The 15,917-nt window shown below is 36.6% G+C and overlaps 2 protein-coding genes across 3 annotated transcripts; one reads left to right on the plus strand and one right to left on the minus strand.

The window, feature by feature from the left end:
• Positions 1–83: 83 nt before the first annotated feature.
• Positions 84–5,908, plus strand: LOC124182508 (contactin-1). Of its 2 annotated transcripts, none has more exons than XM_046569895.1 (6): positions 84–357; positions 1,259–1,540; positions 1,636–1,826; positions 2,192–2,321; positions 2,418–2,558; positions 4,225–5,908. In XM_046569895.1, the coding sequence occupies exons 1-6, from the start codon at positions 315–317 to the stop codon at positions 4,386–4,388; spliced, it is 951 nt and encodes a 316-aa protein (XP_046425851.1). In that variant the 5' UTR covers positions 84–314; the 3' UTR covers positions 4,389–5,908. The 2 variants fall into 2 exon arrangements, with proteins under 2 accessions (XP_046425851.1, XP_046425852.1); XM_046569896.1 differs by having other exon boundaries at positions 86–357; positions 4,230–4,495.
• Positions 5,909–6,145: 237 nt separating this feature from the next.
• LOC124183180 (cytochrome P450 315a1, mitochondrial) lies at positions 6,146–14,160 on the minus strand. Its single transcript, XM_046571335.1, has 8 exons — positions 13,994–14,160; positions 11,875–12,397; positions 10,808–10,998; positions 10,386–10,720; positions 10,020–10,244; positions 9,664–9,876; positions 9,322–9,363; positions 6,146–6,262 (listed from the first exon to the last, which is right to left on the minus strand). Coding segments are annotated over exons 1-8 (1,647 nt in total). The 5' UTR covers positions 13,995–14,160.
• Positions 14,161–15,917: the final 1,757 nt, after the last annotated feature.

Consider the following 15,917-nt stretch of genomic DNA (forward strand, 5'->3'; position numbering starts at 1 on the left):
TCGTTTGTTTAAATTGACGTTGATGTTAGCAGATGGCGGTAATATCGACTGCTCAATAACAGCGACCGACTCCTCGAAAGAAGCGGAGGTGGTGGTGGTGTGGTGATGGTGATTATCGTGTTTGACAGTAGCGATCTGGTCGAAAAGTGACGTTTGCGTCGGAAACGTGGGTGACGTTGGGGGTTCGAAGTGGAGTGAGGAAAAAAATAAAATGTTATAAAACAATCCGAGAAAACTAGGCGCGAACATGTCATCGAGGAATTAGCGCTCCCGATTTTTGGTGACAATACACAGCATCCGCCTAATATGGGAGAATGGTTATGCACGAAGCTGTTTTGCTGCTGTTTCTACTCGCAGGTAAAATATGCAAAGAAAGAGTAAAGGAGAAAAAAGAACAAAGAACAAAGAAGGAGAAAAACTACGCAACGGTTACTTCTTTTCATTATTATCTCGTATACGATAACCGCCTACCCGCCGATCAATGTGCTCAACTTTTATACACACCTATAAGCTACTATACTACATGTTATTACTATACGTCGTGCTCTTCTATTCTCCTTAATCTCCGTACCGAGGGTGAACATGTATAGGTATACAGACACGCAAGTAATACGTGTGTAAGGTATAAATATCGTAGCGTGTGTGTGTGCGTGCCTTAAAAACCCAAGCTAATGACAATGATGGTGTATCCTGTAAACAAGCAATCCTCTTCAACGCTGTTCAGGGACAAGTTACGTAATGCAGTAATTTTTTTGTTTTTTTCATTTTACACGTCAAAAAATGAAAAAAAAAAAAAAAAAATTCAAAGAACAAGCGAGGAAGAGATGCCTGTGCTTAGAATAGTCATTGTTACAACAATTTTCGTTGTATTTTTTTCATACTTGATAATATTTCTCTTCGTTTCTGTAAAAAAAAAAATACTGGCTATAACCACTACACGCGGCAAAGAATTTATTTACCGTTATAACAAAAGTTTATTTGAATATGGCGAAATATACGTTTCGTTATCATGATCAAATTTTTCCCGAGCCAAACAATGATCCAAGATAGAATTTTGTCAACAGTCAGTTGACAAATCATATTTGGCTCGACTAAAATTTCATTGCAATAATGAAATACTTGCTTCGTCGTATCGAAATAAACGTTTCTTACAATAAAGTAAATAAACTCTTTTCAAAACATTTTTCTCAAAAACTAAAAAATTGACATTATAAAGAAAGACGGATACAGAACGCATTTTGTCATCCTTGTCTCCCAGGATGGCACAGGGTATTAGCGCTGCCTCTGGTGCGAGACGTGGCGGTAGACCTGGGACAGAACCTGACGTTGTCGTGCGCGCAAGACGATGTCCTGCTCAAGTCCGGCAATACGTCGGGAGTGATGTGGATAAGGGAGGGGCGAGAGGCTTCGAGGTTGAAAGTTGAACCCAACGGAGCGCTCCAGTTGATGAACGTGAGTCTGGACGATGCGGGAATATATTCCTGCACCATGGACGAAGATACGGATGCGCTGAAAACGAGGATCAACGTTTTTGTCAGATGTAAGTCGTCCGTCTAGCCGAATCGGTTTTGTTCTCGGGAAGCCGTTTCGTCACGCCGCGTCAAAACTACTGAAACTTTATTTCTATCCTATCAGCTCCTCCCCCAGCGCTGCAAAATGTTTGGGTCAAGCCATCCACTATTTTGGCAAACGTTTTGTGGGAGGTTGGCGGGACTGGCGGATATCCGATAATAGATTTCACCGCCGAATATCGTCTGAAAACGCCGTCTAACGAAGATCCCGAGGACTGGAAGCCCATTGTTCCCACGCACATTCCCCCCAACTCCGTAAGTCTGATTGTTGTTCCGAATTTGTCCGTAAAGAGGCAACGGAGTAAAGCAAAATACCGTCGATGATCCGTTTTGCAAGAAATGTTGTCTACGAACAGAGTTCTTGTTTCTTTAGCCTACCTCCAATTTTTCCAATTTCTGGATTATCCCTACTCGAGTGCATTCAAATCACTTCGACCGAACATCGAAGCTTGAGAAGCCGGTCTAAACGACAAAATACGAAAAGTAAAAATAATATGTACAGAACAAGATCTCTGATCTCTGAATATACGCTTAACTCTGTGCCAATTGAAGAATTTCGTACTCGTTGCGTTACATTGTGTTATAAAATGTTTGCGAATGATTTATCTGACTTTTTTTAGAGACAAATTGATGTTTACCACTTGGAACCGAACACGACTTATTCCTTCAGAGTCTGGGCAACCAATCAGCTCGGTCGGGGCGAAATTGTCGAGGTCGAGGGTCACACGCATCACAGTGTAGAGGAGTTAGGTAGGGTCATTGAATACCGCGGTATACGAGGAGTCTAATGAATACCGACGGAGAGGAAAAAAAAAGAAGGACAAGTATTCTCGTTTTTTGTTCTAGAACTTGCCAGACATCTTTTAGACGGAGCTGAAAACTTTGATACTCGAGTGTGGGTAGCAGCCGTCGGTATAGTAATGGGAACATTGTTAATTTTGGGCCTTGGGACCTGCTACCTTTTATACCGCGAATGCAAGGCACCCTGTAAGTGTTTTACGATAACTTTTTTTAAAGCTTTTGCTTCTACTCTGTCTCTTTGTCGCCGCTGTTCATGGTTATACTTAAATACTTGCAACGACAATTACAATTATCCTTCGATCAATATCAATCAAATTCTCTCAATGAAAACCGAGTCGTTATCCCGCCTCGGTCTTTAACGCAAAGAATTTACGAGAAGTTGCAAAGACTTTCTTTCAAGCGTATTTTGATCCGCGAAATATCGATTGAATATCAATTGTAAAAGAAAACGGGAGGGGGATTCGTTTAAAAAATTATTTCGAATTTTTATCAATTTATACGTATTATAAGCATGAGCAGCTTTGCGAACCACTGAACTTATCTACGGCCCTAATCTCGAGCTTTCCCTACAGTAACTGCCTACCTATCGATCAACCTGATACTATTCTAATATACGTTATCAATTATCTTTCACTAATTTTTTCCTAGCTGCAAGCGCTTTGCGACTAAATTAGGTATTAAAAAAACAACAAATTTTCTAACTCTTCATAAAATTTACCTTACCTATTATAATAATTAACTCTTGCACCAGATGCTTAAAAATTTCCTATAATAAGGCACCGAATCAAATATTTCTATAAATTTATATGGCTAATTATATCATACTATTGATTGAAACAATATTACTGCACATTGATAGATCTTAGATTTGATTGTAATGAAAATAATTGCCAATAGAACCACTAACCGCCAAACTTATTAAAAAATTGCGCGAACTCGCATTGACCAATACGAATATATCGTGCGACTTGAAACCGCCAATTTTGTATAAGCTTTGGTGGTTTTATATCGATTTTGTCATGCAGAATGGATAATAACTAGTGTGTATTGAATAGCAAGTAATACTATAGAGATAGAGCATTGCGGCCTAGATAATATACTTGTCATGTGCTATTAGACTGACTTTGCCTACGTAGAGAGGTAGGCCAAAGATGGCACATGCACATCTCGCTGGGAATTTATCGATTTGTAACGACGTACGCGATTCGAGTCCTGATAATTTTGCCGTCAACGCCGGGACAAATCTTTTCAATTGCATTTTTTCACCCCCCTAGATTTTAAACGTTCTTGAATTGTTAACCTTTGAAAGAAACTTTCGTGACCTATTTTTTTTTCTTTTTTTTTTTGCCAGTGTCAATGGTTTTCAAACTTCAACTTTTTGTTTACAAACTAATCGTCATCTTCCAATAAACTTATATACTATTCAGAGTTAATCCCCCGTCCGCGTAACCTTTCTTCAAATCGTTAACAGTTCGTAATAAGTGAGTTAAGCTCGATTACAATGAATTTTTAAACGACTTCATTAAGTATGTCCACATGGAAAATTTCGCATCTGTTTGATAAAAGATTGCGACGCGATTGGAATGTTCTTTGATTATACTAAGATTTTACAAAGTTTTAAAATATTCTTCTCATCGGTTGGATTATTATTAAACCTGCGCACGGTATGCAATTTTGCGCGCAAAGAATTTCCGATTTTACTTAGCAAGATGAAAATTTCTCATCGAAATTCAGTTCGTTCATTACAAGAGAAAAATACCCAGCGAAGTGGTGAAAACAGAGAGAGAGGGTCGAAGCCCGTACGGTCCGTGGCCTAGACCAATGAAAATTAATCTCCGCTCCCGACTTGCAGCGCAGCTGGAGGAGCAGGAAGTGATTGAGTTGGTGCCCAACATAATCCTGAATCCTGGATTTTTTGACGAAAGAACGGAGCGCGTACCTCAGGATGAAAATTCAAACAACCAAACGACAACCCGACTGAACAATAATACTGTCACGCAACCCAGGCGGCTCTAGCAATTGGCAGAGTAGAATGTGATTTTTTTTATACCTATATTTTAAGCTGGCTTAAACAAAATGAGAAAAAAAAAAAACAAAACAAAAAAAAAACAAAAATTTAATAATGGTAATAATAATGATAATGATAATAATAACGATATAATAGCATACACACGTGCTTCTTTAGAAGCATAAACTTCAGTATGACCACAAACGAGCATGTACTGAATCAATTTTTTGTAAACTGCTCGCTACTACTACTACGAGGCAAGTTTGTGAAATTTACCGTCACGCTATCTTGCCGCTAATCAAAGTCACGCAATTGGAGTGAGTACAATAAGTACGACACACGTACAAGCGAATTGTTCAATGTATACGCAAAATGGACTTTGATAGGCTTGCTAGCGTGGCGAAGCGCTATTTTTGAGATATTTTTTGTCTCACCGGTTGAATCTATATTGACCATTGCATTTTTTGTAACTGATTGAGACGAAGGAGAAGAATATGATGATGATGATGATAAAAAAAAAAAAAAAAAAAAAAGTAGTTTCGTCGAATTTAAGAAGAAATAATAAGAAACTAAAAATTAAACCAAATGGTAAAAGACTGTAACCACATAGTGAGTCTGCATTGTTTTAAGTGTGCTAATCGTGAGATCGTATACATGACATTCAAAATGTCTCTGCTTCGAGTCGTCTAGTCTTAATCGATTATCAAATTTTTCTCTCGTTACGTACAAATGTCTTCTTCTTTTTTTTTTCTGTTGTTGTTTTTATCTGTCCGAAATGTCTCTGTACTCGGTCGCAATAGGGTGACTAATTATCACACGAAAAATTAATAGCCTTTGCCATTGCTTCGCCACCCGGGTTGCTGCTAAATCAAACCGCATCAAGAATTTTAAAAAAATCATTAAAAAAGAAAATAAAGAAGCAAACTGCAAAATAGAAGAAACACAAGGATGATACTGCACTATTTCACCAGGCAACTTTTGAAGATATTATGTAAACCGATCGGTTTTGCTTCTTTAACATAGAAAATCTAACCGTAGATATCAATGTAACGCTTTCAATGCACCGAAGCTTACCGCTACACATTCCTCACGTTAAATTGTAGCATCCCTTCGTGCGAACAGTTATTAATGCAGATTATAAGTTGTATAATTCCAACGATACGACGTTCGGCAAAAGTTGAAAATGTTATAAAGTTTTCATCGCCAGAGATAAAAAGTTATATTGGTAGTTTGTGCGAACAGGGGGATTTGAGAATAGAGAATTTCTTTTTTTATTTTCATTTTGCGTGGTATACGTTTCCTTTGGATACCTGCATCTGTGCGACGTGAGAATGGAGCTCGAATGGAATTGAAAAGATGAATAATAAATGAATAAGGCAGGCGCGTTTGGCTCGAATTTCTAAAACAAGAAAATAATAATTCCAACCTTGCAATATTACATGAAAAAAAATAAATAAATAAATAAAAATAAGCTTCCGCAATTCTGAATACAATCATATCAGAATAGTTTAGACAAAAGCATATCTTTGGGCGCTAAGTGATAAGTTCCACATGAAAATTCGTGTGTTTTTGATCTGTACGACAACACTTCAAATCTCACGTCCGATGAATATGCAATGATAGGTCATTTTTTATAACATAAAACAAAGAAAAAAAAAAAAAAAACAAACAAACAAAAAAAAAAATAAAAATAAAATCAATAGATAACTAAAAATTTCACCTAGTAGGTTTAAGCAGAATCTCAGTATGAAAAACAACTCACAATTCAAGGGTTTATCAATGAGGATAAAATATTTTCACGTTTTTGCCCAAAAAAAGAAAAAACAACCCGTTTCCAGCCTTCGCAGTGTTCCGTACCTTTACCTATAATATTCCCTAAACGCTTCGATGGAAGACAAAGTTTTAGACCAAAAGATATTAAAGCCCGCAATCTCACGTAAATCTATAAAATTACGCGTGTATAGCATTTATTACGACATTCCACTAAATGGAACAAGCTGACGATACGTTATTCCTTCACATAAGAGTAGTGAGCACTAATAAAATTATCGCATTATTAGTTTTGCGCACGTTGTGAAAATAAAAAAATTTATTCGATTATACCGTTAATTAAAAATCGATAACTTTTTCATACTTTTTTTTTTTTTTTTTTTTTCTTTCCAGACAACGTTCAACGTTTTTCCTTAAAATCCTTTCATTCTTGTGTTTTGTGTGTGAAAAGAAAAAGAGAGAAAAAAAAAGAAAAAAAAAAAAGGAATCAGATTTCTTTCAAATGGATAAAATAGCAGTAGGCTTGTTCTTTACGGTTGTGAAAGAGCTACGTACCTACATAATAATGTGTAATAATAATAATAATAATTTGGTGCACGCAGGTTGTATAAAAAATGGTTGTGCGTTGTTACGTAGAGGCTTGGAAATTCGTTTGTATCTTTTCGCAACAAGATAACGATCGATAACGTCGAAGAATACAAACAGATTTTGCACAGCTTCGTACTATGCACTCTGTGTTGTGAATGATATAACATATGTACGCATACAGGCATACGCAAGTAAACAAACACATACATACATGCGCACACACAAACAAACGAAACACACACATACCGTTGACGGAATAATAACTATGCGATAATAATGATATTATATATATATACACACACAAACACACACACACACATACATACATGCATACACACAAATATATACATATATTTATATAACCGAAGCATCAAGATATTTTAACTAATAAGCAAAGACAATTTTTTATAATAATAATGATGATGATGATGATGATGATGATGATAAGTAAAAATATCACGACACAATATACTATATATACTGGTTATCTAGACGTTCAATTATAGCAGCGCTATTTTACCAAAAGAAATATATTACATATAATTTAGCGAGCTTGTAACATTGGTGAACTTTTCTCGCCAAACAATCCAATATATAATATATATATATGTGTACAACATTACAAATTGCACACTGATTTCACACAAAGTCGGAGTACAATCTTTGTTCCTTTTACGCAGAGAGAGAAACTAAATGCGAACACGCATGCGATATACAGACAGACAGACACACATACACTCACTCGCTCGAATATATAAAGTATACTTAAATATTAATTGTTGTTCAAGCTGTTGTTATTATTATTATTGATCGGTTGGAGAAGAGTTACAGATCATAAGTTGAAAATATTTTTTTGGAACATTACCTAAGCTGAGACTAAAGATTCCACATACACACACACATACGCAGGCGCAATACTATGTTGTGATATTACGAATGAAAATTTGAATCTCCGAGTCCTTTATCGACTGTCACCGACTAGACGTTTCGATTACGTTCATTACGTTTTTCTTCAATGATAATAATGAACCGGGGTATATTCGATAGGCGCACCTATTATGTAACATGACTATATTATATTGCATTATATTATTATACGTACTATACACATATTATATGCTAATTATATATTTACAGCACACAAAAAATATCTACACACTCACACCCACAGAGAGAGAGAGAGATAAAGAGAGAGAGAGAAAGAGAGAGAGAGAGAGTGAGAGAGACATGCGAGAAACGCATGTCCTAATAATTAAGTAAGCACAATATATTAGAATATTGTATAGTATTATGTGGTTGCTGTTAGCACCATTGATCGTCCCCAACATACATACATATTGCCTGCCTATACATACCTACATACCAAGAGAATAATAATAATAATGATGATGAGAATGATTGAAACGTTGTTTGCATCGCCGTTGTCGAAACTCTTTCGGTAAATTAAAACTCATACTTTGCGTGGGATTTTAGAGGGAAATGTTTGACAAAAACAATCAGACAAACTGTTTCGTGATCTCGAAAAGAATTTGAAAGATTCGAACGTCGTTTGAAAGTAATAAAAAGTACTGGCGCAGATCAGTATTATTTTCATTACTCTGCATATGTAAATAACGTTTCAATATCTGTGTGGTATGTTAATTTTTTTTTTTTTTTTTTTTCTTTTCATATCGATTTCATTAACTACGCAATTTGTGATTATTATCGTTATTATTGTGTCAGTCTTGAAATTGTTTGTTAGAATCGCGGTGAACGCGTTGAGTTTCCGATTGTTTGAAAATTACGAGTCGTCCGTACAATTGAATTACGGCATTATTTTATTGTAAATCATAAGTTAAACATATTTTGTATGTTATATTTGTTTATATTAATCAATTAAGTTTGCGCCAATTCAAGTTCGAATTATTTATAATTAAATACTAATCAACATGTATTAGGTATTATATGCATTCGGCTTCAAGATATTTATATACCTACATGCATACATACATATATAATATATACAGAGAAACATCCACCTTGATAGTAAACTGAAATTATTATCGCGCACGCTGATCAAGTGAATATATACCTATAACAATTATTTCGCCAAATACACGAAATATTTTCATTTCAGTAAAACCATTGAGTAGTATTATAGATGTTATATTATATATATATATACATATATATATATATCATTTTTGTGTGTGTGTATATATATATTACATAAATTGTAAACCCTGTAACATTAATTACTCCCTTTATCCCAATTTTTTTTTTTAAACAAAAAGTGCTGCTGTCCTTTCTTGTTCGGTAATATATATATATATATATATATTTTCTTACGAAGAAGTGTAAGGAAAAGATTGAATTACCATTTCACTCATTGTCAGTATAACGATTCGTTTATTCGATTGGAAAAAGTGTTTATACAACCAGGTGTGTATGAATGAGAGAAAGAGTAGAATAATAATAGAATGAAAAAAAGAAGAAAAAAATGACAATGTATCTTCTATCCGTGAAGCAACGTCAGCATCTCGGTGTCAGCAAAAGTTGGATCGGTTCAGACGGTACGGATACAAGATTTAGGATCATTTTGACACGATCTCGGTTGATACATTCGATACGGAAAGCTTTCATCATCTGAGAAGGAAGGAAAAAAACGAGATTACGTTGTCTACGATTAACGATGGCCGCTAACGATCTATGCGCCGATTAATCGAGGCCAAAAAAACAATCGAACACGACTCGATTGAATCGGTATCTCAGTAAGTAAGACAATGATGATAATTGATACCGTAATCGCATAAATTGATATTGCATTCCGTAGTTCATGGGAGTAAAAAAAGAAAAAACCGATTGTGAGAAAAAATAACCGATTCAATCGAGAATCTCGTGATTTTTATTTGTTCTTAAATAAAACCGCAATTCCGCAAGACGTACCTCAGCCATCGTCAACGTCAGTTGAGCCTCGGCTAGTTTTTGCCCGACGCAAGCTCTGGCGCCCATTGCAAACGGTAGAGAAGCGTGCGGATTTAGGACACCCTTATAATCGCCCTTCTCGTTTCTCGACCAACGTTCCGGGGAAAATGTTTCCGCATTTGTAAAATTTCGATCGTCACGTCCGCTCGTGTATAACGACATCAGAATCAGACGCTGCTCTCGTAGAATGTATAAGAAAAAAAAAAAAAAATACACGTAGTTAGAATAGATAAGCTTATAGTTTTTTTTTTTTTTTTGGTTTCAAACCGTTGAATATAAATCTACAAAGAGTGTAGCAAAAAGTTTTCCAATCTCACCCCTTTGCCGACGTGATATCCTCCCACGACACTGTCTTCGGGCAAACATCGCGTGAGAAAAGGAGCCGTCGGATAAAGTCTCAACGATTCCTTCATCGTTCCTTTTAAAACCCCTTTTTCCACCGCGCTCTCGCCCTTCGCCCCTTTCAATCTCTCGAACAACTCTTCCTGAACACTCCGATTACTTCCCAAGAGGAAAAGTGCCCACTGCATCGAATGCGCTGTCTGACGATTACGAAAAAGAGAATGAAAATAGAATAAAAGTGAAAGATAAAAGCGGATTCGACATTGCGTGATTAAATTATTGTTTGTTTTATTTTCCGACTTTTCGCCCTGACTTTTTCGAAAATCTTCAATCTCACCCACCGTATCGCCGGCCGCGAGAATTAAATCAACGACGATCCTGACTAGATCATCCTCCAGGACTCCCTCGTTCATGAGCATCTCGATCAAACCGTTTCCCTTCAATTTTATCATCTCTTTGACCGTAACTCGCAGAATGTTGAGCGCGAAGTCTGCCGATGCTACGAATTTGGTCCAGGAAGGAAGTTTCAAGTTCATGGCCAATTTTGCCGGTAGCAGTGAAAGCTGAGCCGAGTATTTGAATATGTTGTGCAAATTGATCGCCAATTTTTCCGTCCGTAATAATATTTCAGATTTGTGCCGAGGCCACGTTGAACCGACAAGAATGGCGAGCATGACTTGAGGGTAAAAGAAAAAATGAATCCAATTATCTTTTTTCCATTTGTTTTCTCCTCAACTCCACGCATTATATATTATTACATTACCTTCGATCGACCATTGGTACAATTTTCTTTCGAGCTCTGAAACCGGCAAACCTTTTACAGCGTAAGTTCTGAAATCTTCGACCAAAGTTTCCGCGGCTTGTTTACAAGGCGTTATCATAAAATCGTCGGAATCTGATTTCAGTAATAATTTGTTCATTATCCTGCGAAAGCTCAACCACTCGTCACCCTCCCTAAATGGTGAAAAAAAAAAGAAAAACAGAGAAATAATCGGTTTTCATTAAAATGTGTACGCGCACCGAAGTATCGATAATGATGTGTTATATGCGCGTGTAACTTATCTTTACTATGAGTCTCAACGCCGCTATTCGGGTATTTCGATATGCGATCCGAGAACACTCGATAAGTATTGTGAAGTAGAAGTCTTTTTTACCAAAGTAAAAACACTCAAAAATCGGCACGATTTTAGACCTTCCGAGCTGTAACCCCCCCTAACGTATTCTCGACGGAATTATTTTTCTTTTTTTTACTCTTTGAGGAAAATTATACTTTTCAACGCTGCAGCGGACGATTGAAACGAGAATCGTATCCGCATAAGAAATTCCTGATTCTTATCTAGAAACGGACAGCTAGAGAGAGAGAGACATAGAAATCGTACAATGGAATAGATCGTTGAATCAATTCGTGACCCTAGAGTCTCGAATAAATTTTTACTACAAACACGACAGACGAAGTAGCAGAGAAAGGAAAGGAACAAAACAAGAAGAAAAAAAACGAAAGCTACGCGATAAAATTTTTAATCAAAGCGTGTAAAGATTATATTCCCTGATTTGAATTTTCAAGGGACTGAAGTATAAGTAACGCTATTGCAACGAAACATGGTAGGTAAAAAATCACTACTTTGCAATTTTATAGCGACTCTGAGTAGTCAGGTATCCAAAATATAAATTAAATTTTCTTTATTATAATTTACTGCAATATCTCGGAGATTCTTAATATTGCGAAACAACAACTTTGTCCTAACCGTGGATGAGAAGAAAAAAAAATAAAATTACAACGACGTTACCAACTTCGGGTTAATTTATTTCACACACGATATCATAGCTCACATGAAAAGCAAGCCCCGCTCGCATTTCCGCATCTTATTATAGAGAATCCAGGCATGGGGTAAAAAATTTTTAGGCTTCGATCCCTCGAGGCGAAAAATCCTCCTAAATTCCGTCGGCGAGCTGACGAAAATCGCCTCGACTGCCATCATCCGTTCCCTGTAAACGGGTCCCAATTCTTTGTGCCTCTGATCCACGTATTCGTGAAGTTTTGTCGCACCGCCAGCGCGAATTAGCGAAAAAGTTGTACCGACCAGGGGTAATCCCCGAGGTTCGGGCATTTCCGGTAGGATCGTCGACGTCCGAAAAGATTTCCTCCCAATTTCCTCTCGTTCATTCCACATTTTTCTACTCCATCCATAAACATTTCCACTACAAGATCGATAATTTCTCTTCGTCGCACAATATTTCGATATTAATTTCACATCCGAAATATTTTTCGACCGTAAATTTAAAATCTTCGCACTCGAGTTAATCCCGTAATTTCGAATCGTTCCGTTCACTTTTAATAACATTTTTTCCTGCACTATCAAACTATGATAATGAAATACGCAAATCTTCTGCATAATTTTTACTACGTATAATTTACGTATGACGATGAATCAGAGCTTGTGAAATATTTCAACGTTATACAACAAACAAAAAATAAAAAACAATTTTCACACCAAAACTATACCGCGAATTTACTTATATACATATATATTATAGTAGTAAGTATAACGATTTAACAACACCGGAGAACAAAACGTTCAAAGATAGAGTGTCGATGATTTTTTTTCTTTCTCGGTTTAACGAACGTATATCTTTACGAAGCGTTGAAAGGCGTCTGCGTTATCTCGGTAGTAAAAAATAAATCAAGACAAATTGTACAACGAAGCGACCGATTCTTTATTTTTCGCACACCTCAGCGTGTCTGCAAATCGAGTATCACGTTGCGTTACATATTCGCATGTCTACGAGATGACGTTACATTTTATTCAGCTGACTTTGCTTCGAGTGCAGGATGAAATACGATGCGGATGGTAAAGACGGTTGAACTATACTGAACCCTGATCCTTGGATCATGTACGACCAAGAAATTCCTGCCGGTTACCTATACGCCGTTTTCATGCCTGTATGTATATACCGTATATTTTCATAAGCTTGTATGCAGGGCGATGAAACGATTTCAATTGTAAATAGACTCTCGGAAAGAGATATCGTGATACCGATTTACCGATAAAACGTCGCGTAGCATTGTATAATCGTGTATACGTAGAATATTAATATACAAAGTATACCTCTGTGTGCGCGTCTGCGTGTGTAAACTTTCATAAAAAACCGTTGAAGCTTTGGAAACGTTTGGAATGTAAAGATACACGCACAGAGAGAGAGAGAGTCACGTTTCCAAAACGTCAACGATTTTCTATAAAAGTTTACAATCCCGTTTCTCTGTACAACATTATACACGTCTACCTATATTTTAACACGATTGCACAGATCATTGATCCGTTTATCTATGCGCATATCAGCCCCAGCGAATTTTAATTTACATACAGACATACCTACATGTATATACATGATAAAATTAAAATATATGTATATAGTTGAACAATTCGCGACCATGAAATTTGTTAGGAATTGCTGAATTTGTCGACGTTGGTCAGTTTTATTTACATCGACTTATTAATTACGACCTTTCGATCGGGCTGCCCGCCGATTATCGTCAGGAAAATATTGACATCCTGCAGGCACTAGGTGAGGATTATATACAAGAGTGAAACGCGTGGTGTTGGAGTAAGTTGAAACATAGTGAGGAGAACGCGATTGACGTTGCGTTTTGAAAACTGTGCATGGGCGTTTATTTCCTATGAATCGATTCTGTGCTGAAACTTTGCCATCCGTTGAATTGCGACGAGAGTCTGAATCTTTAATTCTGTCCCCCCCCTCCCACGTATTTTCAACCGCGGCTACACAAATGATAAAAATACATTACATACACGTATACACCTGGAATTCGGCTGATTTTAAACGGGCGTTGACTTTGCGGTGTTCGTTCGTTGATCTCGCAAGGATAATTTGAATACACGATTAATGCAGCCGCGTTTTATACGTATACGGTATAATTTCGTACAAGACTTACTTTTGCGAATGATAGGATCATCGGCTTGTACATTTTATTTCAAAATCGTTGTTGTTGTTGTTGCGTATATTTCTTAGATAATTACACAGTACATGTGTACAATTTAGGGCGTTTAATAAATAATTTGAAATTTTCCACTGTCGCACCCCTATTTTTTTCGCAGGTAAAAAAAAAAAAAATTCTCTGTAAATATAATCGTTCTACGTTATGTCGTTGATCGCGGTCATTTGATTTGTCACTTTTTTCAAATTTTTTTTTGAATCTGTGAAGATAGACGTTGTGAGTTAAAAGTTCATATCAAATTATAACTGTTTTATGAGATTGAATTAATAACGAAGAGATAATCAGATACATTTCTCAAATATCAACTGAAGACTTAATATTAAAAGTATGAGTTTACTTAGCGACGTAAATTAATGCTATGATTAATGTACAAGCAATAAAAAAACAAATTATTCCCAATTCTTGGTATATTTAAAAAAATGTATAAAAGTGAAAACCAACTGAGCATGAACTTTGACATAACGTAGAACACTTATCTTTTGCCAGAACCTTTCTTTTAACGTAAGCAAAGTTTTTAGAGGGTGCCATGGTGGAATATCGCGAATTATTTTTCTTCCGAAACACCCTAACGTACATTATATAATTCTTTCGTTACTCCTATCGCGAATATAATATAGCGAAATGAAAAATTTCATTCGATTATGCAGCAAAATTTACACTTCTGAATTTACAAACTTGTGAAGAAAAAATTCGCCACTCTTCAAGAAACATTTTCGTAGCAGTGATCGTAGGAAACCACGAATTACTTGGAGGCTCAAGAGTAACGTGCACGCGTCGGTGAAATCACAAAGTGCTGGGTTCTATCTCCGAGCCATAAGGTATCAAGTCCACGCATAAAAAGCGCGGTAAGGTTTGAAAACCTCACGATACTTGCATGTTACAAAAATTGCGAAATAAAAAAGTTTAGAATATCGTTGAGCAAACTGTTTCTGGATGTTTTCATCGCCAAATTGCCCACGTGAAATTGACACGCAAATGCCGCGATCAATTTGAAATTTTTATTTATAAAGCGAAGAAAAAAAAAACAATAAAAGAAGAACTCATTGCCGATATGATAAACAATCCACATCTGCATCCCCGCACACTTTATACACCATGATGTGGATTACTTTTCAGAAGCAAGGAGTTCTGATGGCTTTGAGTATAAGGTGAAGGAAAAAAAGTATGGGTTTTTGTGGCGTGGCGGTCGGCGATCCTCTTCGACGCGATGTCTTCAAGCGCAGTATCAATCCTCGTAAACGCATCCCACGAAATGCGTAAACGAAGCGATACATTTTGCCCATTCAAGCGATAACAGAGTAGGTATTTTACCATCTATGTCAAGTTTCAAGACCGTAAAAGAAAAACAAGAAAGAACGAATTATCTGTAATACGTGAACATATAAATCGTTGCGTGACTCGATCGAGTCTCTTGATTCCAACTGAACTGAGACAGCTGTAATCGCTTGACGCTGTGGAACGTACAAAAGTTAGTCGCATTATGTGTCGCAAAAAACCTTCCTACCCTCGGCTCGTTCCCAACTTTAAAACGACCCAACAGATTTGAAAATAAATATATAATAAAACCAGCTGCACAGACATGTATAAACTTCCCAGTGACCGATCCCAGCACGAACCTACCTGCCCGATTCAATACCTATTCGATATCTAAACTACTCACATTCTCTCCAACACAAACATTCGTCGTCAATCATACCGTGGATTTAGGATAACTTACAGTTTTTCAGCATTGTACCTGTAGGGATAGAAATGTTCGTGTACCAAGCTTGTCAGAACTGTGGAAATGAACATTGATAGTTGTCGAATGGTATATATACTGAAAATATGTGTATACTATTTGGAAAACAATGTGAGAGTTGAT

This window comes from Neodiprion fabricii, chromosome 5, assembly GCF_021155785.1.
Source record: "Neodiprion fabricii isolate iyNeoFabr1 chromosome 5, iyNeoFabr1.1, whole genome shotgun sequence".
NCBI classification, from domain to species: Eukaryota; Metazoa; Arthropoda; class Insecta; order Hymenoptera; family Diprionidae; genus Neodiprion; species Neodiprion fabricii.

Bases quoted from the DNA above. Each gene is read 5' to 3' on its own strand.
- LOC124183180 (XM_046571335.1), bottom strand. The intron at 10,999-11,874 runs GTGAGCTATGAT...TTCACCATTTAG, and splicing joins GAGCGGGGCTTGCTTTTCAT to GGAGGGTGACGAGTGGTTGA. The intron at 6,263-9,321 runs GTCAAAATGATC...CTTCCATCGAAG, and splicing joins AATGTATCAACCGAGATCGT to CGTTTAGGGAATATTATAGG.
- LOC124182508 (XM_046569895.1), top strand. From the start codon at position 315: ATGGTTATGCACGAAGCTGTTTTGCTGCTGTTTCTACTCGCAG. The intron at 358-1,258 runs GTAAAATATGCA...CTTGTCTCCCAG, and splicing joins GCTGCTGTTTCTACTCGCAG to GATGGCACAGGGTATTAGCG. The intron at 1,541-1,635 runs GTAAGTCGTCCG...CTATCCTATCAG, and splicing joins GATCAACGTTTTTGTCAGAT to CTCCTCCCCCAGCGCTGCAA.